This window comes from Seriola dumerili, unplaced genomic scaffold (assembly GCF_002260705.1).
Source record: "Seriola dumerili isolate Sdu_G_001 unplaced genomic scaffold, Sdu_1.0 BDQW01000078.1, whole genome shotgun sequence".
Lineage (NCBI taxonomy): Eukaryota > Metazoa > Chordata > Actinopteri > Carangiformes > Carangidae > Seriola > Seriola dumerili.
Window position 1 is genome coordinate 2,962,288 of NW_019174333.1, and position 23,704 is coordinate 2,985,991.

The 23,704-nt window shown below is 41.7% G+C and overlaps 1 protein-coding gene across 1 annotated transcript in view; it reads left to right on the plus strand.

Annotated features, from left to right (window-relative positions):
• Positions 1-2,350: 2,350 nt before the first annotated feature.
• Positions 2,351-23,704, plus strand: part of LOC111220839 (glycoprotein-N-acetylgalactosamine 3-beta-galactosyltransferase 1-like) — a gene marked incomplete at its 3' end in the record, with an annotated part of 33,643 nt that continues 12,289 nt past the window's right edge. The window contains exons 1-2 of the mRNA XM_022744078.1: positions 2,351-2,420; positions 2,636-2,784. Of these exons, the coding sequence (XP_022599799.1) occupies positions 2,649-2,784 (136 nt within the window). The remainder of the gene's footprint in view (positions 2,421-2,635; positions 2,785-23,704) is intronic.

Sequence of the window (23,704 nt, forward strand, 5' to 3'; positions counted from 1 at the left end):
ACAGTGAGTGTATAATCCGAAATGGATAAATGTTGACCATTCGTTTATATTATATTTACATTTCATTGGTTAAGTGTTCTATAATTTGTGAAGTGAATGTGCTTCCAAAAGCGAAGTGAGACATCACGTCCTTTTAAAAGAAGTACAAAGTTTAAGTAACAGATGAGCTCAGCAAATAAGAATATTCTGTAATCAATCCAGATGCTGGTCCTCTTTGAAATTACAAATCATAATATTTACTATTTAATGCCTATGTACAACCTGCCTCCCCTTTTTCCATGAGTTGATCAAGAGCACAGTTCTATTATTCATGAGGTAAATTAGCCACAGCTTGTCCAACTGATTTGTTTGTTAATGTTAGACATCATATTGTTCTGGAAATCCTGGCAGCAGAAGCCTGAGCAACACAGACACACAAACAGGTGAGCTTCGGGCTCTCAGGTGAGCTATGATATCACCGACACACAGACAAGAGGGGATACTGAAAGGGAGAAAGAGAGAGGGTCTAGCTGGAAGGTTTAAGGCAAGATGACTGAATGTCCATCTGGGTGAAAAAAATACAAAAAAAGGACTACTAAAAGATTCTCAAAAAGGAAGGTTGCTCTGTTGAAGTATCAGCTTGTATTTCATTGATCTTATCAGGTAGTTTGCCAAACTTCTTTATATGTGAATGTCAGTGTCAGGTACAACAGTAGTTTTCTTCAGCATGAACATTGCTCCCAGTTTCTAGGGCAGGAAAGTGATTATTATACAATAATATCATTATATTAATAATAATCATAATAGAAAAACATTTTGTGGAATTTATAGATATAGACTACATTATTTTCATAAACATAATAATAATTATAATTATTAGTCATTACCACCTTTAATGTCAGATGAAGACACCAAACAGACAAACCAAAACCTTTCTGCTTAGCATTACATTCTTTATTCCTACAATTGGAAGTCTGCACACACAAAATCAGTTTATCATGCATGCTTTACATTTTAAACTGTAAAGCTACATCTGTACAAGTTCCTTACATCAGTTATTGATAAGATATTAGGGACATCAGTCCACACTTGCTTCCTTCCAGTGTGAAGAACCTTAAACAGAAGCCTCCTCCAAATCACTGTCCCAACGTGGAAAAGCCTGCCTCAGAAATGCATTCAGAAACAGACTGCAGGACAAGGAATACAGAGCACCTACAATGTGAGTCTGCAGTGAATACTGTTTATAATTGTCTGACAATAAGATTTCGACCATAATCTGTAAATAAAGATGGACGTAGGCTCCATTTTGTCACCCACAGGTTTCTGAAGAGCGGTTTTGAAGCTCAGAGGGAACTGGCTGAACACATGATTATTATTTACTGAGAGATGTGCATCCCTTTTGCTCAGTGTGCCCAGCTAATCAACATTTTAAACTCAATATTTAACCAATAGTCAATGCCAATCCATCTTGCATTAATCCAGGGTTGTAACTAAAGCTTGACTGAGGGACTAGATAATCATTGTCTTGTTTTACAATTATGTGAGCCATATATTGTCTGAACTGGTCTCATGCTGCTGGAAAGCACCAATCTCATTTGGACTTTGTTCACACACATGACACAGTTATGTGTACTAAGGTGCAGCTTGTAAAAATTGTTGACTTTTTGCATCCATCAAACAAAATAAACTGCTATATTTCAGACAGTTATTTGGTTGGAACCAGTGTATGGATTTACAATGATAAATTGAGGGGGGCAATCCTCAGGAAGGAGGAGGGGGGCATGTCTGCCTGTTGCTGGTGGATTTTGTTACTTTTGGAGAGAGCTAGTGTAGTTGTTGATAGCAAAGTTAGCTTAGCATTAGCTGAGGGATGCTGGACCAACAACCTTTCAGATTGTTTATCATGTCATGCAAAGCATCATGGGTGAGAAATAAAGTGATTAATGTGTAATTTTCACATATTTTTACAAATTGTCTTGTCATTATATATTATATCTATAATAAATATCTCAATATACATTTCTCTATAATGTGTTTTATGTGCAGTATAAAATTTGCCATTGGTTTTAATCTGTTCTTATGTCTGTAAATCACTTTGTAAAGTTGTAAATTTAATTAATTAATTATGATATAATTGTAGGGATGTCATTGTGCTCTAACTTATCAAGTAACATTATTTTGCATGGCCTTTATAAGGTATAATGCTGCTGAATCAGTTCCATGTGTGAAGCAGTTACCTGTTGGCAGGTGTTTGTAAGATTTTCCAGTGGGTGGTGATCATTCTTTTTGATGACGTGACGGGATGCGTTTATTCCAGCTCCAGCCGGGCTGAGACTGCAGAGATCAAATCAGTTTTACTGGGAACACCTGTGAGGGAGGGAGTAGTGATCCTGTGAAGTCTGCCTTTGTTCCTAAACAACCTCCGGCTTTGGGCTCAGCTGGTAAAAAAATTTAATTACTGATAAATAATTAGTGATTGAAATGATTATTTCCATCGCTCATTCACAGTTCTTGAAGCATTTAAGGTTTTATTTTAATGGTATCAGTTTATCTTCAGACAGCTGATTTAAATTCAATTGACTGGAGAGTTTAACACAGGTAAACCGTGTAGTTAGTTATTTAATAACTAACTGTTTAATCCCACACTGTCCCACAGGTAAATCGGGAGGATGAGGCGCATCCCGTCTAATTTAATCTTCACCACTGGACTGTTGATGGGATTTTTCTGCCTTCGGTTTGTATTTGACTCGAACTTTTCACCACAACAGCGCGATGTCAGACCCGCTCCACAGCCGGTCCACAAAGGTAGGCTTTCTGTTCTAAACTTTTTAGGTGTGGGTCATAAATAAATGCATAATATGGTCAAATGTTTTCCAGTTGCCGCACCTGTTAAGAAGACCTACATGTTGCGTTTATATTCTATTAAAACTGATATATTTAATTTTTGGATGTCAAATATGGACACAGGTTTTCTTAGAGCCAGTGAGTCTGCCAGTGAGTAAATTACTCAATATGCTGCCGTTTTTTCCCTGTTTGTACCAGTGTGACTACTTAATTGTCTTGAATCATCATAATCCATTCAGAAGTTTTTTCCTTGCTGTTTATATTGAAAGGGCACAGTCTGCTTAGCGCTGACTTCATATTTGTTTGCAATGGACTGTACACAGCTGGTGCTGCCATACTCAATGCATAATAGCATTTCCTTAAAGTACTCCTCATTTGCAATTCGAGCTGCAACCTGCTTCACATGCAAAGTACGTGTATGTAAAAACGGAAATGTCACAGAATGATCTCTCAGTTGGGATTTATGTTCTGGATGGAGGCTGGTCCAGGACGTTATTATCCCTTATCTGCCGCCATCTTCACATGTATTTTATAAATGTAGGCTGTTAGAATCAACGAGACAAAAGCTGCAAACAGTCATAAGTTAAATACACTGCAGGTTTTTACGAAACCATGTGTATTAGAAATGAACTATATTGCGATTGTGACCAGATGACCTTTTCTGTTCTTGGGTCTGAGCTCTGCTTCATGAGCTGGACACCATAAATTTTGGACCTTCAGTTTTCTATCAATTTATTGGCTATCATAAATTTTGAATCTGGAACTCTGATTAATAATTACCTTAAATTACCATATCAACAGTAAATTGAAGGATTGGAATTCTACAAAGTAGGGGTTGGCAATATTCACAGTCTCAGTTTGCATTGTATTAAACTGTAGCTCTGGGGCATTGGTTGTAAATCAAAGCTGAACATTTCACCACATTCAGCTCCAAACAATGTTACAAAAAGGTGGTGTGAAAAAAAACTTTTTTTTCCACCACATTTACTGCAATTTTTGTGGAACTTTTGTCATTTACTTGTTGAATGTCAAATCTAAATATTTAAACTCTTGTAGGAAAGAATCCGAGAAAAAAACATGTTACGTACACACACACACACACACACACACACACACACACACAAAATCACAGCCACAACCTTTGGCTATGGTTAGCAGGAGGCTAAACTATTAGCAACATTCAACGTAGCCCCTTACCTGCTTCCATGGTAAATCTACCTACACAACCAACTGCTACAACACATTCAGAATATGATGTGATTGACCAAACTCAAGGGCTAGATTTTGTAAAGTCTGAAACGGAACCAAGAGCAGGGGTCTGTTCCAGAAAGCTGAGTTAATGAGCCCTGAGATGAGAAACTCTGTTTTCAGTTCCTGAACAGCAGATCTGAGTTAGTTCAATCAACTCTGAGTTAACCACGTGCATGAAGAATATAAAAAGCCATCATCAATGGACCTCTTAGTCAACGATTCACTTTGGCAACGGGTAAATAAAGAGCCGAGCTTCCATTTTAATCCAGTGGTTCCAGAAAGATGAATGTACAGTAACTGCAATGCTGTTAAAATAGTTTGACTATCTGCGGCATGTATTCAAATCCTCACTTTTAAACTACATTTAGTCCAGTTTTTAAATGCTAAAGTATTTTCAGCTGCACTGCTGTCATCCTCACTCAAAAATGTGACCAATCAGAACATGAGAAATGATTCCTCATAGATCTGTCTGTGTCTTAAGCTTTAGATTTTTTTTTTCAATTTGCAGTGCTCAATTTACAGTAAAGGTTTCAGTGCAGAGGAACTGACTGACCATATGACAGGTGTCCTCATAGTCTCAGTGTTCTAGAGACGGACAGTGCAGATTTAAATCTGAGCTGAGGATGAAGCCTCCATGTGTGACATTTGAATGTCAGAGGTCTCTGTCTTCGTCCTCAGCAAGCAGGTCAGCTTCACAGACTCAGTTACCATGGTAACAGACTCATCTCCGTTTCTGGAGCAGAAAACCCAGAGTCATCTCAGGGTTAAGAAACTCAGTTTTCCCTAAACCCGCTGTCTAGAATTATCCCTCAGGAGCAGCCGTGTAGTTTGCTCTGAAAACTTGAATGAAAACATACTGAAATGTAATGCAATGTTTTCAGAGGCAATAAAAATTTTAGCTATGCTTCCTGATATCAAAAGATCATGTCCTCTGTCATTCTGGCCTATTTTGTCTATTACACATTGAGTAAGAGATACTGCTCCTGCACCCATCTTCTAGTACAAAAACCATAAAGCCTATAATTAATCCAGGTATCTGGTTTGACAGGTTGACTTGGCCCACTGCCTGTAAATGTTGCAACTGTAACTAGACTCTCCCTTCTTCTCATAATGTAGTGGAGAAAATGTGATTTAATGTGTGAAGACAATGAAAATGAGAAACTGTAATGCATTGTATGGATAGGTGTTTTTTCTTGCACAGAAAATGACAAAGAAAACAAATAGCATACAGTGCAGGGAGAAGCAAGAGTCCAAATGGCTCATTTAAAGCCCCACCTAAGTAATGTTGAAATATCACAAAATTATTAAAAATACCAAATGAACATACAAGAAAATAACCTGACTATATAAAAATGATGAGAAAATAATACACCGGGACTCTGAGCTTTGAGCAAAGTTCTCGGCTTCTAGTTTTCTGCATCGTTCTTCTAGCTTCAGCTTTTCAGCCTCTAGCTTTTAGCTTCGTTTCTCCGGCATCTCGCTTCTTAGCATCTTAGCTTTTTGGCTTCTCCCAGTTTCTAGCAATGTTTGAATTGATCACGACTGTTTTATCCCCTGGGGGCTGGCGCATGTTTCAGGGGGCGTCACCCGTCTTCTCCTGTGTTTCCACTTTGAGAAGAGTCATTTTCCACAGAACTTTTGAATAATTTAATTCTAGAGTTTACTTATAAACTCACACATCCATCTTCCACCATGACCACAAAACATTAAATGAAATAACATATAAACCTAATGGCACTAATAATGACAGATGGGAGTAATACGAGTGTTGATTTCATATTACATCCTTCAAACCTGGAATTAATCATAATACAAGTGGCTAACCGATCAAACAACAATATACACATTTCCTTAAGATAATAGTCTATAAATATGGATTACACAGCAGTTCTTTGACTGTAACAATAATAATATGGACATGCTGGATGTCATGTAGTGTGTGTTACCTCGTGTGAAGGATGCTGACAGTATGTCACTACCCAGGACTGGAATGTGGGTTGTATAGTTTATGACTCTTATCTAGAGAGGGACAAAGGAAGGGAGGTTGGAACGTGTGTGTGTGTGCGTGTGTTTTCAGAGAGACCAGGATTCACACCTTAGTGATAATCAGACCTTTTGTTGTTACTTGTCCTATATAAGAAACAATCGAATATCATTAGACAAAATCTTATTGTTACAAACTGGAAATTTTGCCTATGTTTGACCTTTGGTCTGGTTCTGTGTCTCTCTGGCATGCTAAAAGCATGGACTGTTTGTGGGAGAGGGGTCCTTTGTCTCTGTTTCCTATCAACTTGATAGTTTTTTTTCTTTCAAAAATGAAAACTATGAACTGAGTAGCTATTCTATAATCTAGGCAAAGCTGAATTATTTCTTATCCTTTGTGGAGAGTTACCTTTTGTTATGGCTGCTATGTTAGCAGTTAAACAAAAGGGCCTATGTCTAACTATTGAACAAAAAAAATGTACATGGTGTTACACAGTAATGTATGAGAAGAGAGAGAGAGAGAGGGAGAGAGAGAGAGAGAGAGAAGAGAGAGAGAGAGAGAAGAAGGAGAGGAGAGAGAGGAGAGAAGAAGAGAGAGAGAGAGAGAGAGAGAGAGAGAGAGAGAGAGAGAGAGAGGAGAGAGAGAAGAGAGAGGAGAGAGAGAGATTTGTTTTTAGAAAACACATTTATTTTCTAATAAATAGAACTGTTTAACAGAAATAATCCTCAGGATGTATCAATAAACACAACAACAATGGTTGATAAAAAAACCATCGATAAAAACCCAGAGGTTAGAAAATCAGGCTTCTCCCTTCAACACAGAACAGAGAGCTGAGTGAAGACACGCACTGAGAAGACAACACTCATCAACATTATTCATGAGTAACGTAAAACCTGAAGTCTGCTGTGATTCTGGCTTTCAAACTACAGCTGACTTAAACAGACAGCAGCTCCCACCATGAAACACCATTTACTTTGCTTTTCCTGCCTTTTATAAAATGGACAGTTTGGCCTGTCACTACAAGAAGCATTAAAATCAGTTGCCATTTTTTTGCTTTTCTTTTTTCGATAGCCAGCACCCAAAAATAAAAGCAGTTTCAGACACAAACTTCTCACCGAACAGTTTAAAAAGCAGGTTTTCAGAGTCTTACAAACAGAGACTTAGAAGTCTTTTGGTACCAATATTTATTTTGGACACAGGTGAAAACATTTCCCCTCTGTTCCTGACAGAAAGGACATTTAAGAAGACAACTGTGGGGTTGTCTTAGAGAGCAAGCTGTTAAGCCAGGCGTCGTCCTGCAGGATTCTCCACATGCAGATGCTACTGCCGAGTTCTTAATTTTAAAGGCGGTTTTAAAACAGCTCCACACAGGTTTAGCAGTGATCCTGCACTTTAATTTTCTCACACAATTGTGCTGGTTCTACGCACTCCAAACTTTCTTGTTTAACGTTGTACACAGTTATTTGATACAGAGCTCTTACATTGAGCGCATGTAGAGGTCTGCAGGTGCGCATGTTTATACACAACAGGGTCCAGTAGTCCAGTGGATGGATCCTATTTAAACGCAGTTCAGAAAAAGGGTCCGTTCCATCGGAGTGTTTATTCCAGAACAAATAGGTCCTTTATCATTCCTGATTCCTCTCCACCTCAGTCTTTTAGTTCCATGTGTTAAATTAAATGTCTCTGGTGTGGACGATGTGACCCTCAGACGCCCAGTAAGAGAAGCTATGCCTCTCGCTGTCTAAAGTCTGGCACTGCATGCGTCTATATGTGTCTAGCTTCACATGTTCGCAACGCTGAAAGACGCAGGACGCTGTGGTGAAGACACAGGTCTACTATTGTCCTGACATCAGTTGGTCTCGTGGATTAGAGCTCCTCCAGGAGCCAGTAACAGTGGAGCTGCAGGTGTCCTAGTCTGATCAATTTAAAAAGGAGTCCATGCTACTACATAAGTTCCTGATAAAGTGGTATTAGATCCAACCACACGTATAATAAGTACATTCATTAAAACACAAAGAATCTGTTAAATCCACCATGGCCACTCCTTAAAATGTTATTTGTCATCGACTGGTTTCCCAACCACGTCATTCAGCTGCGCTGTGAGGTAGCGTTGGATAACCTGTAATCTAAACGCTCATTATCTGCTCTCCAGGTGTAACCCAACCCTGCCGTCCCTCTCTTCCTCGAGCAGGTAAGATGTAACACTCTGTGGAACCAAGTGCAGTTTGTCCAAAAAGACAATTAACAACATCATGGTCTGTACTTTCTGCAGCAGCCAGGCAGGAGGGCCGTACATTTTAACTTGTGCCACAGAGTTGATGCCACTAAGTTATTAATAATCAGCCACTCCTTCCTCTGTATGCAAACTTGAGGTAGCAGCCACCTCACGTTAGGCAACTCACCTCCATCCTTCTCTCACCACTCCCTCCCAGCTTCCTTGACAGTCTGACTGTCTCCCAGATAAACCCCGGTACTCTACAGGCCCTCCCCTCCTTTATGCTCAACCTTCCTGACAGCTGAAGAACCTGCAGACGCAACTCCGCAACTGCCTAAGGCCCGTTTACTCTTTGCCCAGATTGATCGTGCAGTCTGAGATTCTCCCAAAAGTGTCTAACAATTTTCCGCACTGTGTGTGCATCATCCTGTTTTTTTATAATAACATATAATGTCAATCTGCGTATGCGATAGAATTAAAACGTGTTCAAATCAGGTAAACTAGAAATCGATAGCAAGACGCATATTGTGCAAATTGGCCTCAATTGAAAGTGGGCATATTTACATCCCAGGACATCGAGCAGCCTACTGTCTTTACTCCAACCTGAGTCACTTTAAGGGGTTTACAGCAACCACCGATTCATTTTCAAATACACTCTCAACGTCCCTCCGTTAAAAACTTATCTTGGGCAATGAATCCCAGGGCTGAGGCCAACTCTGCTAAACCTCCAGAGGTAACGCGTTGCTCACCCGGTAAAAGCCTTTTCCTGGTCCGACGAAAATCAAGCAGCATAAAAACCAAGCAGAGCTTCAAAAGATCGAATCATGACACATTGTCAACTAATGGACCACGGGCACAGTAGGTCTGAGATCTGTGTATGATGGTCATCACCGTCTTCAGTCTGTTGCAGGACTTTAGAAGCAGTTTTATAGTCTGTAGCCGTAAAGAGACGTCGAGTTTTGATATGTCCTGAGGATCTCTCTTCTTTGCAACTAAGTCAGAATCCCTCGTCGCAGGGACTCTGGGGGAGATAGTCAGAAAGCTCTCTGTGAAGCTCTATGAGTCTGTCTTTAGTTATTCGAGAAAGCTTTGTAAAACTCTAGGTGGTGCGCCGTAAATCCAGGGGCCCTCCCCTGCATACTCTGGGCAGCGGCCAATGGAGATTACCTTGTGGTGCAGAGGACCTCAGCTCTTGTTGGTCTCCTCCGAAGACCCCTGGCAGCCACCGCAGAACAAGTTAAAAGCCCGTCATCCCTCACGTGTAACTCACTTTCCAACAGATGGAGTAGAAAGTCAAGCTCTTGTCTGATCTCGCTTGTCTTCAGTCAGCAGGTGATCTGCAAGCTGAGTGCGAGCGTGGATGAACCTGCTCTGCCCATTCTTCTTTCTCAGCGCAGTGAAAAAGAAACTTGGACGGTGAGTCATCAGAGCAAGCGTCTGAAAGCGAGACCGGATCCAGCGCCCTTGTCGCTTTAGAGCCGCAGGCAGGTCCGCCAGTACGCGCTTTTTTTGGTTTTGAGGCTCTTCAATACAGCTCGATGTCTTGTCCTGTACTCTGCGAGCACTTTGGCAGCTCCACTATTGTCAAATTCCCAGATCTCTTATAGATTTGGTGATGTCCGAGAGAATTGAGAGTGTACTCGTTTGACAAACTGCTTGATACTCTCCAACTTTCCCAATCCCACCCAACTGCTTAACGTGTAAATCCCCTTTTTAGTTCTAAAACCTCCCCAGAAAAATAAAAACGTTTCTTTAAAATGTTCATGTCCACAACACAAAGGCAGTGTTAATAGTGCAATATGCAGAACTTGTGTTTTTACATTTGCAGATATACACAGGGTTACAGGACACAGCTAATGATACGAGAACCCCGTCAGGAGAAGTATCTGCGATCCTTTAAAAATACTAAAATGATCTCTAAACAATAAAACGTGTCTAATCTGGCCATCGAGAGAAAGCTTCTCTTGGTCTGGACGCAAGTGTACTGCGTCCTGTTTGCATGTGTTTATCTCTCCATAACTCAGTTAAACTTTGAGCCTCTTCAACCAAGCATGCTTCATGGCTGCGTTTTGAAAGCGGCGGCATGCAGGATTCAGCTGTGATTCCTGTCAGCTGATCGTTTCGTTGGAGTTAAAAATCTCCCTCAAAAATAAACTCTTCAGGCCCACACTGACTTAAAACCACAGCTAGTTCATTTAAAACTTGAACTCTGGCAGGTTGTGTTGGGAGCGTATACATTTAATAAAACAAGGAGTAACAACGCTCAATATTTGGCTTCTGACACCATCCAGTCTCCCCTCCATGCATTCCTCCACCACATGAGACTGGTGGCGAAAGTTTTTAAGGAATGAGGAGTGGGCACTCCTCCACTGTCCTAGTTAATACTTAAAACCACTCCCGTCCATTCCACTCCTCCAGTCAGTCTCATTTAATAAGAGTGCTGTGGTGTTTCCTGCCCACCAACATCACATTAACTCATCTTTTTCATTTTATCAGTTCAAACAGACTGGTCTCTCTCACATCTCTGCCTCCATTTATATTAAGATGTGAGACTTTAAAATCACTCCATGTCCGTTCTGATGTGAGAAGCCACCAACACACTAAGACAGACAGAACCAGACTGTCTTTATGCTGTTTCTGAGTCTTCATCATTATTGCCAGTGGTTCTTGTTTGAGTCCTCAAGGATAGTTTTTCAGTCGTAGTACTTCCTGGTCAGTATAACCCCCTTTTCTCTGCTGTGCTCATCTGTGATCTGATAGATCGTATAAACAGTTCTTTGTCTGTAAATTATTCTTCCACTCCTTACTTTTGTTCATAATTTTTCGCTTGTTTGGCAGGAACTTTTTAACTTGTTGTATTTCATTAATTGGTTCCTCCTGCTGTGATCGCAACAGACAGCTGGTGAGTCAGTGTGAGGCTGGCTGCCTTCATCACAGTCCCTCTTCCTCCTCCTCCTGCCTCCCTCCATGCCAAGACCTTCAGACTCTGGCCTTGCAACCCTTCTGCTTCCCTCTGATGGTCACTAGCTCTTTCCTTGCCGAGAGCCGTGGTCCCCTGTTGGCTGGTTTTTCTTTTTAGAACAGGGACGTGGTTAAAATCATTCTGTGACTACTCGCCTGGTGGCAATTCGAGACGGTGCTTCGCATCGAGTGGCGTGCTCTCTACTTGTGTGTATCTCCGTCACATGCTGACTCTCTACAGTAGGTCGACTGTCACTGCTGGCTGAGTGTTTGCAGTGTTCACCACAGTCCTGCTCTCCTGCTGCCGCTTTCATCTGTCACTTTTTCTCCCATCCTTGTGTTGACTGACCAGCTGTTATCATCAGTCCCTTGTCCTCTGAGTGTCAGAGTCTTCTTGACTATGCTGTGTCTGTTTTGTCCCCTCACCTATCTTTGTCCAGCTTGTCTCCTGTGTGTCTCCTCTCTTTTTCTCCTCCTCCCTCTGTTTTTATCAGCAGAGGAGACTTTATCAGGACAGGCTCGGACTAAATGACCCTCACTCCCCACAATCCAAAAACACTTTTAAAGTCCAGAAGTTTCACAAAACACAACAATAATCAAAATCCATCCACTCTCACATTAAAAACGAGACTGAGCTCCTCGTCCCTTGTTTGGTTGAGGATCATCAGAACCTGCCGTTGGTGTGAAACCTACATATTCAGCAGGGAGATTTACAGCCCGACGGCAGTGTCCCCTGAATCTGGGAAACGATCTTCCGTGTCTCGCAGCCCCCTCAACAAACCTCATCACTGCATGAACGGAGGGATGTTAGATATTGGTGAACTCTTTTTAGCCGTGTGGCGAAAGGAGGAGACACCGACACAAACGTGTCATTCATCGACCCACTCCGGTTTCCAATAATCTTATTTACTTTCTCGACGCTGTCACAAAGATCACAACAGCGCCCGTTTAATTACCGAACAGCAATTTAATGCTGGCTGTGACGGCACACGAACTTCTCCACGCGCAAACTGCAGTCTCACTGGAGCACTGAACCGCAGCAGTAGATTTTAAAAAACTCATGTTTCCCGTGCTGAGTTGGTGAACTCCATGTGGCGTTCACAGGTCCGCACGGCCGACCAGCGAAGACGCCGGGCCGACCGCAAAACAAACCCCCACCTCCTATTACACACCAAAACTAACACCATACAACCCGAACTACACACTATTATTACAACATCTACAGAAAACTAGAAAAGATAGAAAAACTCGAAAAATCTCACAAAAAACGCTCTCTGCAGCACCACGCTCCTCTCACTCCGCCATTCACTCAGAGAGAGAGAGAGAGAGAGAGAGAGAGAGAGAGAGAGAGAGAGAGAGAAAAAAAACAGGGAACCTCTAAAGGTTACTATATTGCTTAAACTAATTGGACCTAGTTGCTCAGGGGTTAACTAGTCATACAGGATTATCTAACATTTATCACGTTATTTACACCATCTCAGTCTGTTGTGGTACTGACTAAGGTGTTTAACACTGGAAAGAGGGACAAATATGTATAAGTAAACATGTCAAATGTTACAATGGCTAAACTAAAAATTGTAGGACCAGTATCCCAAAGCATAGCAGGCAATAGCATGGTTACCAGTTACGTGTGAGCATAGACAACCTATAATATTGATAGCGGCATAGCAGTGTGTCCACTGCACCTGTGGTCTTGAGCAGGATCTTATAAGTGTATTTGCAGCCTGGTGAATCACCCCCACTTGTACACATTTTAAGCAGTCGACAAATACCGTACGTTTAAATGGCAGAGAGGATTGTGAAAGGTGGATTTGACTGAAGACACAACACCAGCTCTTTTCAACACAACTAGTACTAAAACTGTTTACAGTCGCACCTGGCACCTTAGGATGTTTCAAGTGTGCACTGTAGTTCATAGTCTGATTCTAAAATTGTCATAAAGCATGTAGTGAGAACGGTTGTCAAACCTCAACTACTGGTAATAGGCACCTGTGGGTGCTTACATATTTTTGTTATTTATGACCTGATTGGGACAAGATTGTCCCAGAAGAGTCTCATGAGGGCTTTGTGTGGTTTGCACTGTGTGCGGTTGAGACATTTGGGAGTTAGCTTTTCTTGAGTTTTGCTAGCCTTGTTGTGGTGCATAACAGGAAAGAGTTCATCTAAGAACATGTGGGGACTTGAGCAGTGGGGACGGAACTTACAGGTAAGTCTTCCTGTGCTTGAACTGGCTGTTTCAGTTGCTTGAGTGAGAGCGTGATACAGCCATGTGTCCCCCACTTGGAGTTTGTCATGGGAAGCTTTTTGGTCATAATGGGCCTTGTGATTTCTCATGCTCTTTTCCAGGTGTGTCTGGGCAAGGGCAAAAATGGTCTTGGTCCTCCTGTGTCTTGCACATGGTGATTTGTGCGCCTGAATTGGCATCACCCCCCCTGTGGTTTTGAGGCACCACAAGCATAGGAGAAGTGAGTGACTCAGAAACATGGACCTGATGGTAGGAACCAAAGAAAGTGGGCATGGCAGCAACGGCAGTTGAGACATTAAGACACATAGAAGGCGCAGCAGCTGTTGAGTGACAACGCAGAAATCAGGGGTGAGAGGGTGGGAACAAAAGTAGGGGTGCGGTGGAGACCCCAGGGCGGATGTCCTAGATGTGCCCTCCAAAGCGCCATGTTTGGTTGAAACATCAGTCAGTCAGATGGGACACGTTGAGCCATTGTTTTGGTCTCTTTCACCTCAAGAGCACAGCACAGAGCTGCAGTGTTTAGGGGGAGGCAGGCAGAGGTTGGCAGACTTGTGCTCTGGTCCACTGGGGCCATGGTAAAGTTCTTCAACCACCTCGATGGGCTGGTTTGAGAGACTGTGTTGAAATGTAGCCTTTGGTGCTACCAGTGTGACTGGGAAGAGATCAGCTTTCTAGCTTTCTTCCTTAAGCCAGTCACTCAAAAGATGTTTGATAGTTTTTATGTGTTCTTGGCTAAGACTAGATGATTTAGTCTTAATTTCAGCGTTGTCGGTTTTCTGCTGAAAGGATCATTTGCTTTTGCCTTTGTTCATGTTCTCATCAGATTGATGTAGTGGAGTTTGGTTTTCGCCTTTTCTGTCCCTTATAGTCAAAAGCATTACGGTTTTCCCATTGGTTAGGTGGGAACCTGTTTCGGTGGGGATTTGAGGCGTAAAAGTTTGACTCAAGTCTTGAGTGTCTCTGTCCTTTGTCAGACCAATGTGTTCTGGAAGACTTATGGTCCTCACAAGTTGGTTGGGGCTTGCTGTTTAGCAGGCCAATAAGTTTTGGAAGGGTGTGCGTCTGAGCCATGCAGTTCAATGCCAGGAGCACCTTCTAGCTCCATGGGCAAGAAATTTGTGCTGAGGCTGAAAATGGTAGCCGGCTCTGCCTGTTTAGTGTGGGATTGCATTTGTTTTGCAAATCCAAGCGAGGCGAGTTCGCGTAGCCGTTGGCTGGTTGATGTGCATGGGTTTGCCAAGACACCAAGATGACGACTGGTACTAGGATGGAGGTTGTGGACAAAGAGGGTTTTGAAGTTCAAGTCTTCCTCCATCCCTTGTTCGTTTCTAGAGCCAAAGTATGCCTGAAGAAGGCGATAGTAATATTGCTGGGGAGGTTCTTGTCTTCCCTGCTTAACTGTTATAGCAGCAGTTAAGCCAGCTGGTGAAGTATGGTCAGAGAACTCCTGCTCTAATGCTTGGCGGAGAAGGTCATAGTTCACTCTGACATGGTTTGGTTGATGCTCAATGAATCTGCTTACCTCATGACTAGATGTCACCTTGATCAGGTACATCCTGTCATTAGCAGTAGCCTTTGGGAACCGCAAGTAAAAGTCGATGTCATTCAAGAAGGTGGTGATGTCATGAGAACCATCAGGACTGGGTTCAAAATGTGATATATTGTGAGCAATCTTATCTAGCTCTGGATCTGAAGGACTCTGTGATATGTGGGTGCTTGAAGATAGATAAGACCTCGAAGGAGGAATCACTCTAGTCAAGTCTGGAGGAGTTCTGCTGGCCCCGAAGGGGTCCGGCTTAAGAGGAGAAGACACACCTCTTTGAACTCCCCTATTAGGTGGCTCATCTTTTCTTTCCTCTTGGAAAGTTTCAGTCAGGTATGGTTGTTGGGTTCGATCTATCTTAAGAGAATGTTGCAGTTCTCTTTTAACGGCTACCAGTTCTTTTTCTATAATTTCTTGTTGCTGGCAGGCCTCTGAGAGTTCGTCTCTAGGCTCAGTTAACTGTTCTTGCATCTTTTGGATCTGCTTTTGTTGAGCATCAAGATGCAGGTCATAGGCTCTGTTCTGAGCTTTTAGCTCATTGATATATGTTTCAATCTGTGTTAAAGACTGTTCTGATTGTTCAAATTGTTGTTGGAGTTGATTTTCTCCCTTTAGTTGTAAATTTTGTTGGGTGCAGGATTTCAGTTTATTTCCTGCCCATTCGAACCGATTGTGTGCATGTCTGACCTGTGCAGTTAACACAACAGCCAGGTTACTTAACATTTTGGTCAGTGCCATGTCTTTTGGTCGCTTAGTCAGGGATTCGTCTACGAGTGCTGACATTATTTGTTCAAGGTCCAAAGGGTTAGTGCTTTGGATTCGAGTTGCATAGCCAGGTAGCAACTATTCAGTCATGTCCACCAATGCAATCTCCAAGTTTTCAAAGGAGTCATAATAGCTTGAAGCTTTTAATGCAGCTGAAGCTGCCATGTCTGATTTGAGAGGGGTAAACACATAGGTGGTTTGGTTACTGAGTTTAATTTATTATGTCGAAGTTCGAAAGAGAGGAAGAAAACAGTGAACAAGCAGGTTAATTTTAAAGGCAGTGATTAGTAGGTTCTGTATAACCTTCAAGTTGCTCTGTAAACAACTACATAGGGCCTTTGTATATTTTACTGTTAGTTCTCACAAATGCTGGGATCAACACGGGTTACGCGAGACCCAATCTAAATTGTTCGTGTTCAGTGATGTATTAAGCTATAATATTATCCACCAGAGGGAGCTAGTCCTGTAGTTGCCTTGCTTTACAAGCAGCAAACCCCAGCAGTGAGTAACTCTAAGGTGGTTAGTCCTCAAAGGGATAGAACTCAAAGTTGAACAGTTAAAGACCCACGTTACTGTGCCAAAATTGGAACCCCTTGTGTGGGTGGAACTCAAAATTGTCCAGGTACATTAACTGTCAAAATTGGAACCTCCAATTCAAGGGATCACCTTATAGTGTCAAAGCTGAGAGCAGAGCAGACTGAGGTGCACAGGCGACAGGAAAAGTTACTCTGGAGGAGAGAATCAATCACCAAAAGGAAGCCACTCTTGTTTCGGTTGTGCCACTGTGATGCCTTATCACACAGAAAGCAGTCCTCAGCAGTGAGTAACTCTAAGGTAGTTGGACCTCAAAGGGATAGAACTCAAAATCGGAAAGTTAAGGACCTGAGTAACTGTCAAAATTGGAACCCCCTCCCAAGATGTCACTGGTGAGCAGTGATCACCTTAGAGGTAGAACTCCAAATTGAACAGATCCAGGTACAATAACTTCCAAAATTGGAACATCCAATTGATAAGCCCAACCTATAGTACCGAAGCTGAAAGCAATGCAGACTGAAGAGCATCGGCAAAAGGGCAGTCACACTGAATAGAGAATCAAAAGACTCAGATATTGGCAAGTTTTACAGTAAACTTAAAATCAGTATATGATGTTCACTGATGTAGCCTACTAGAATGTGGGGAAAATGCCTTTTAAAAGGAGAGAACAATTTAATTTGAAGTGATATATAATAATGTGAAGACACACAAGAGTACATGTGAAATCTCAAATTCAAATAGTGTTGACACTTAATAAGAATTTGATAATGTAATCTAAATCTGGGGTTAGTATAGGGATTTATACTAAAGGAAGAAAAGCTAAATTGAAGCTATTTGTCTAAAATAGTTTTCCTTAATGCTGTTACTAGTGTTAGCTTACTAGATTCATAGAACCACAAGCAGTTTTAAAATGATTAGGCTTCAATTGAATCAGAACCTTAAGTTTAACAACTACAAGTGTGTTAGATTAATCACTTCAAATGTAGAATTAAGAACTTGGGTTAATTCAATAGTGTGAGTAATTGACATAGCAAATTATGAATTTACAAAGCTAGCAGCATTAGATTTCAATCTGTTGCATGCACACCTTCATTGTTTGAATTATGCAATCCTCAAATTTAGTTAACCAAATCGGCCACCAGGTGACGCCAGATTTTTATAAACTTGTTGTACAAGGAGAGGGGGTGAGGTGACGTCAGTAATGACGACCTTAGTACCACCCACTGATAGACCTGCGTTAGCCAGGTAGGAAAAGCTTCCTTTCACTCAGAGCACAGACAGTGAAACTTCTTTGCTAAGTTTCAAATAACAGACAGCGAGGCGCGGCGCGGCACCCTCAAGCACGCTTAGCGAGTGGGTATTATGTTGAATAAATTTGTAACAATTTCACTGCAAGTCTGGTCTGGGACATTCAGTAAAGCACAAGCACTTTCATGCACAATTTCAACTGCAAAAGTGTTCACCGGGTTCGGTTACATTCAGTAACCACAACGTTTTAACAAAAGTCCTCTCTGGAACTTCGAGCAAGCAGGCACTTTATTCCTTAACACATTTTATACAGAAGGGTGTTCACAGAGCCAGAATTACTTCAAGTAACCGCTGTTTGCAACACAAATCATCTGGGACTTACAGCAATCAAACACAGTTATACCGCGCTACTACTCAGACCACAGGGTATTCACACAGTAACAAAGTTACGTTCAAAAACAACAATTTTTCAACACAGCTATTGTTCAACACGGGTCCGCTTAAGGACTCCAAACAAGCAGTTCAAACACTTTATTCTCTCCCAGTCCAACAACACAGGTATTTTAACACTCTTTTTGGGACACAAATGCTGTGAGTCTGATCACAAGGGGGAGATAACTTCTTTACTGTAACAGCAGCGCTAGCTACGGCTGCTAGCGGGTCAGGTAGCTAATCTGACTGGTTAGCACGGAGGGTCTGAGATGGTCTAAATTCACTGGAATACGCGGATAAATTTAGCCACACTCAGGGCGGGTCAGTGACTATTGGTATATGCAATAGCCGGTACCAGCCAACAGGCCTTTTCTATGAGCGTTTCATCGCGCTGTTGCATGTAGTTTCTGATAAATAGCTTAAAGCTACGGGCTGTAGCCTCAACACTTTTCTCAGTGTTTTTAGCGGAGTTGCTTAGAGCCACAATACAGCTACCAATGGTCTGGGCGTTACTGTCGGTGCAGTAACCCCCTTCAACAATATTTATAATCAACGTGCTTCCACGTAATTATAAACATAACTTCACAATCTTAAAGCTAAGCTTAAATCGTGAATGTACAGACAAGGTTACAGGTTTAACCATTAAGTGCTAAGACAACAAGCAACAGGCAGCCAAGTCAATATGCAGCTGAATCAAATATTCTTTTGTAATAGAGACGGTGATATTAAAAATTGCCTCACACGGGGCACCAATAATATGTAGCGTTAATGCCATAATTTAGAATTTACTCTTGTTGAAATGGGGCACCAGTCCTCTGGGGGGAAGATAATTAATTACTTTATTGACAAATTTATCAATCTCATATCAGAAGCCATGACTGCTCGATTCAATGGATCTCCAGTCTCTATGTCAAAAGAATACAACAGGACAACAGCTGGGTGTTAATAAAGGAGTTTATTAACTAAACTACTATCTACAGAGTAAATGCAAGGTGTAATAATCATAAAGATGAAAATAATAATGGAATGAGCAATGTGATGAGTTGGCAATGGTGGGAGAGAATATGTTATGGCTATACAGCTAATGATACTACGTCTACGAATGAGATTTGATGGTTAAATATTACTATATTTCGACATCAACCCAGTTATGAGCAGAGTGTTAAGACCGGCCATGGTAACCCTGGAGACGCGGGATCTTGGTGGATTCTCCTGGGGGCCGTGTCCCATTATCAAGGTGACGGATTCTGCCGGTGTCTCAGCGATTCAGCTCTGGTGGAGTTTGCCAGGAGACTTTCTGTCTTGGGCACTCTTGATTTCTGGTCGGCTTCTCTGCAGGCGGTCGTGCAGATGTGTTATCTGCCGGCGTCTCTTGCAGGTTGAAACTAAACTCTAATGCTCTTCACTTTGGCTGGATAACTTTAGAGGAGACTGGCGTTGACCAGATGACTCTAAAGTGGTCAAATTCTTAAAAAAAAACTTGATGATGATTAAAAGTTACAAAATTACTCTGAGGCACTTCTGTTGTTTTGGTTCAGTTGGTCTTGACTTGGCTAATAAAAATAAAAAATTGCGCATGTAGACAAAAATAATGTTACTTGGAGCCTGTGGCAAAGAAATAATAAAGGATGCAAAAAGTGCAAAAATGACTAAGAGCCATGAGTTTGTGGATAGCAGCTTAGCTGCTAAGAGTTTACATGGCTACAGGGCCGGGCTTTGAGCCGGGACTCTGAGCCTTGAGCAAAGTTTTCAGCTTCTAGTTTTTTTGCATTGTTCTTCTAGCGTCAGCTTTTCAGCCTCTAGCTTTTAGCTTCGTTTCTCCGGCATCTCGCTTCTTAGCATCTTGGCTTCTCCCAGTTTCTAGCAATGTGTGAATTGATCACGACTGTTTCATGACGACTGGCGCATGTTTCAGGGGCATCACCCGTCTTCCTCTCCTGTGTTTCCACTTGAAGAAGAGAATCAGGCCAGGCCAGGTATGTATGCTTACAGATGTGTATGAGTTTAACTCCAAGAGCAATAGTAATAACACGTCAATATGAGCAAAACTTACGACGTTAATACATGGACAGTAATACATGGACAAAATGGTTCTACAACAGCAGTTAAATGGTCTTTTAAGTATCTTTTGTAACATTTGATAGAGGAACAGTTTTCGGAGAAAGCCATTCCACAATATGATACTCCTAAATTGACACCAGCAAGTGAGAAATTTAGGTGGATGAAGATCAGAAGATTGACAGGTTGCGTCACCAGCGGTTCCCAACCTTAGTTGTTTTGGAAAGCGCAGCTACTGATGCCCTCGCAACCTTGTGACGCCCCACCCTTTTTGGCTGTTGGGCAGGAGGCTTGCTTGTGTTTATTTCTCTTCTAGGTTCCAGTGGGTGTGGCTGGGTAATAGCTTATTTAGTACACCTGGTCCCGGTGTTCCGAGGGCTATTTGAATCCCCCACACTTTCTTCCTGAGGAGCGAGACACGGAGGGAAACATTGCTCAAGATGCTTCATGTCTTCTCCTTGTCTTTTTGTTGATGCAAAAAGTGCAAAAATGAGTAAGAGCCATGAGTTTGTGGATAGCAGCTTAGCTGCTAAGAGTTTACATGGCTACAGGGCCGGGCTTTGAGCCGGGACTCTGAGTCTTGAGCAAAGTTTTCAGCTTCTAGTTTTCTGCATCGTCCTTCTAGCTTCAGCTTTTCAGCCTCTAGCTTTTAGCTTCGTTTCTCCGGCATCTCGATTCTTAGCATCTCGGCTTCTCCCAGTTTCTAGCAATGTGTGAATTGATCACGACTGTTTCATGACGACTGGCGCATGTTTCAGGGGCATCACCCGTCTTCTCCTGTGTTTCCACTTGGAGAAGAGAATCATTTTCCACTTTTTTTTCATTTTCCACTTTTTTTTCAAATTTTTTTTTTTTTTTTTTTTAGTATATTTTTTGGGGCTTTTCTATGCCTTTATTTGATAGTACAGTAGAGAGACAGGAAATGGGGAGGCAGAGAGAGGGGGAATGACATGCAGCAAAGGCCGTCTGATGCGGGACTCGAACCGGAGCCAACTGCAGCGAGGACTGTAGCCTCTACACATGGGGCGCCTGCTTAGACCACTACGCCACTCGACACCCCTTTCCACTGAACTTTTGAATAATTTCATTCTACAGTTTACTTACAAACTCGCACATCCGTCTTCCACCATAACCACAAAACATTAAATGAAATAACATATAAACCTAATGGCACTAATAATGACAGATGGGAGTAATACGAGTGTTGATTTCATATTACATCCTTCAAACCTGGAATTAATCATAATACAAGTGGTTAACTGATCAAACAACAATATACACATTTCCTTAAGCTAATAGTCTATAAATGTGGATTACACAGCAGTTCTTTGACTGTAACAATAATAATATGGACATTCTGGATGTCATGTAGTGTGTGTTACCTTGTGTGAAGGGTGTTGACAGTATGATCACATGAAGGACATTGTCTTAAAGTCTACATGTTACATTTCAAACATTCTATGGGATAGAAGTTTGGGATTGAACTATTACATAGGAACATCTCATGAGTTACAGAACAGTTAGATATTTAATTTTACATTCTTCCTCAGATCTGTGTCTGTGAAGGGTGTCCTGCTGGTCACTACCCAGGATTGCAATGTGGGTTGTAGTTTATGACTCTTATCTAGAGAGGGACAAAGGAAGGGAGGTTGGTGTGTGCGTGTGTGTTTTCATGCATGGCACAGACAGGCCAGGATTCACACCTTAGTGCTAATCAGACCTTTTGTTGTTACTTGTCCTGTATAAGAATCAATTGAATATCATTAGACAAAGTCTTATTGTTACAAACTGGAGATTTTGCCTATATTCTCCAGTTGCCTGGTGTCCATTGGTTTATCCTCTGGAGCTGACCCTTTGACCTTTGGTCTGGTTCTGTGTCTCTCTGGTGTGCTAAAAGCATGGACTGTTTGTGGGAGAGGGATCCTTTGTCTCTGTTTCCTATCAATTTGATAATTCGATGGTGGGAAGAGTCACAAGTGGGTACGTGGGTCCGTAACTCTGCATGTCCTTACAACGAACTTCCTTTATGGCTTGTGACTGATGCCAGGCCAGGTATGTATGCTTACAGATGTGTATGAGTTTAACTCCAAGAGCAATAGTAATAACACGTCAATATGAGCAAAACTTACGACGTTAATACATGGACAGTAATACATGGACAAAATGGTTCTACAACAGCAGTTAAATGGTCTTTTAAGTATCTTTTGTAACATTTGATAGAGGAACAGTTTTCGGAGAAAGCCATTCCACAATATGATACTCCTAATTTGACACCAGCAAGTGAGAAATTTAGGTGGATGAAGATCAGAAGATTGACAGGTTGCGTCACCAGCGGTTCCCAACCTTAGTTGTTTCGGAAAGCGCAGCTACTGATGCCCTCGCAACCTTGTGACGCCCCACCCTTTTTGGCTGTTGGGCAGGAGGCTTGCTTGTGTTTATTTCTCTTCTAGGTTCCAGTGGGTGTGGCTGGGTAATAGCTTATTGAGTACACCTGGTCCCGGTGTTCCGAGGGCTATTTGAATCCCCCACACTTTCTTCCTGAGGAGCGAGACACGGAGGGAAACGTTGCTCAAGATGCTTCATGTCTTCTCCTTGTCTCTTACTGATTGACTGAATCCCACACTTCACAGTATTTTTGATTCTTTGAGTTGACTTTGGTTAAAGATAAATAATTGTCTCTCTTTGCTTTAACTCCTTGTGTTGCCTCCCGTTTTCCTTGTCATGGTTTTGAGCCGGTTGTGACAAACTTGACAACACAACTTTTTTTCACAAACTTGAGGTTTTAAGCCTCTTGGTTTTAACAGTTGTACCATTGGCTGTTGAACTGAGCTGAAACCCAATACTTACATTTAACAGTGTAAGAATCACTTAGATTCTCTGTCGGTGTCGTTTATTATTTTCAGTAAGTGAGTTCAACTTTATGTGGTGCTGCGCAGCGCCTACGTGACATGATGCATGCTGGACTTAATACATTGCATGCTGGTTAGAAATTTTGTCTGACTTCCGTCAGCACTGCACAGAATCACCATGTGACATGACAGTAAAACCTTGCGGGAGCAAGGCAAGGCAACTGTAGAGACAGACAGGTACACAATAACCAGTTAATCATCACATGGACGTTAATGGCTACCTTGGCAGTGTATTGTTCAAGTTGTGTAAGGAACTTTGAGAGAACGGGAGCAGTAGTAATCCGCACGAATTCTGCCTCCATCTGAAAACATAATGTCCATAAACTCAACATATTTTGGTACCTACCTATTCAACCTTATAGTAGACCGCAAATATTTTTTATCATGTTCTGTTGTATTTCTAAATTCAGTACAACCCTGTAACTGCCCCAAGTACTAAGAGACTTGAACAGAAATGCTCTCAGAAGATTTTATAAAAAGCAGACTGGGCTATAAACTCAAAAGGGTTTTCTGTGCCATAGTTACATTTTACACAAAACAATAAACATTCCCATGTGCTGCTGAAATTCTGCAAGCCATTACAACTCTTTCACATTGTCATTTGATATATTGTATCAAATGTGTGAATCAAATGACAAAAATATCAATTATAGCCAATTTAAGAAGCATTTCATACCTCTGCCACGGTGAACAGTCCTGGCCATCTGATCTTGAACTTGACGATCACGGGCTTGTC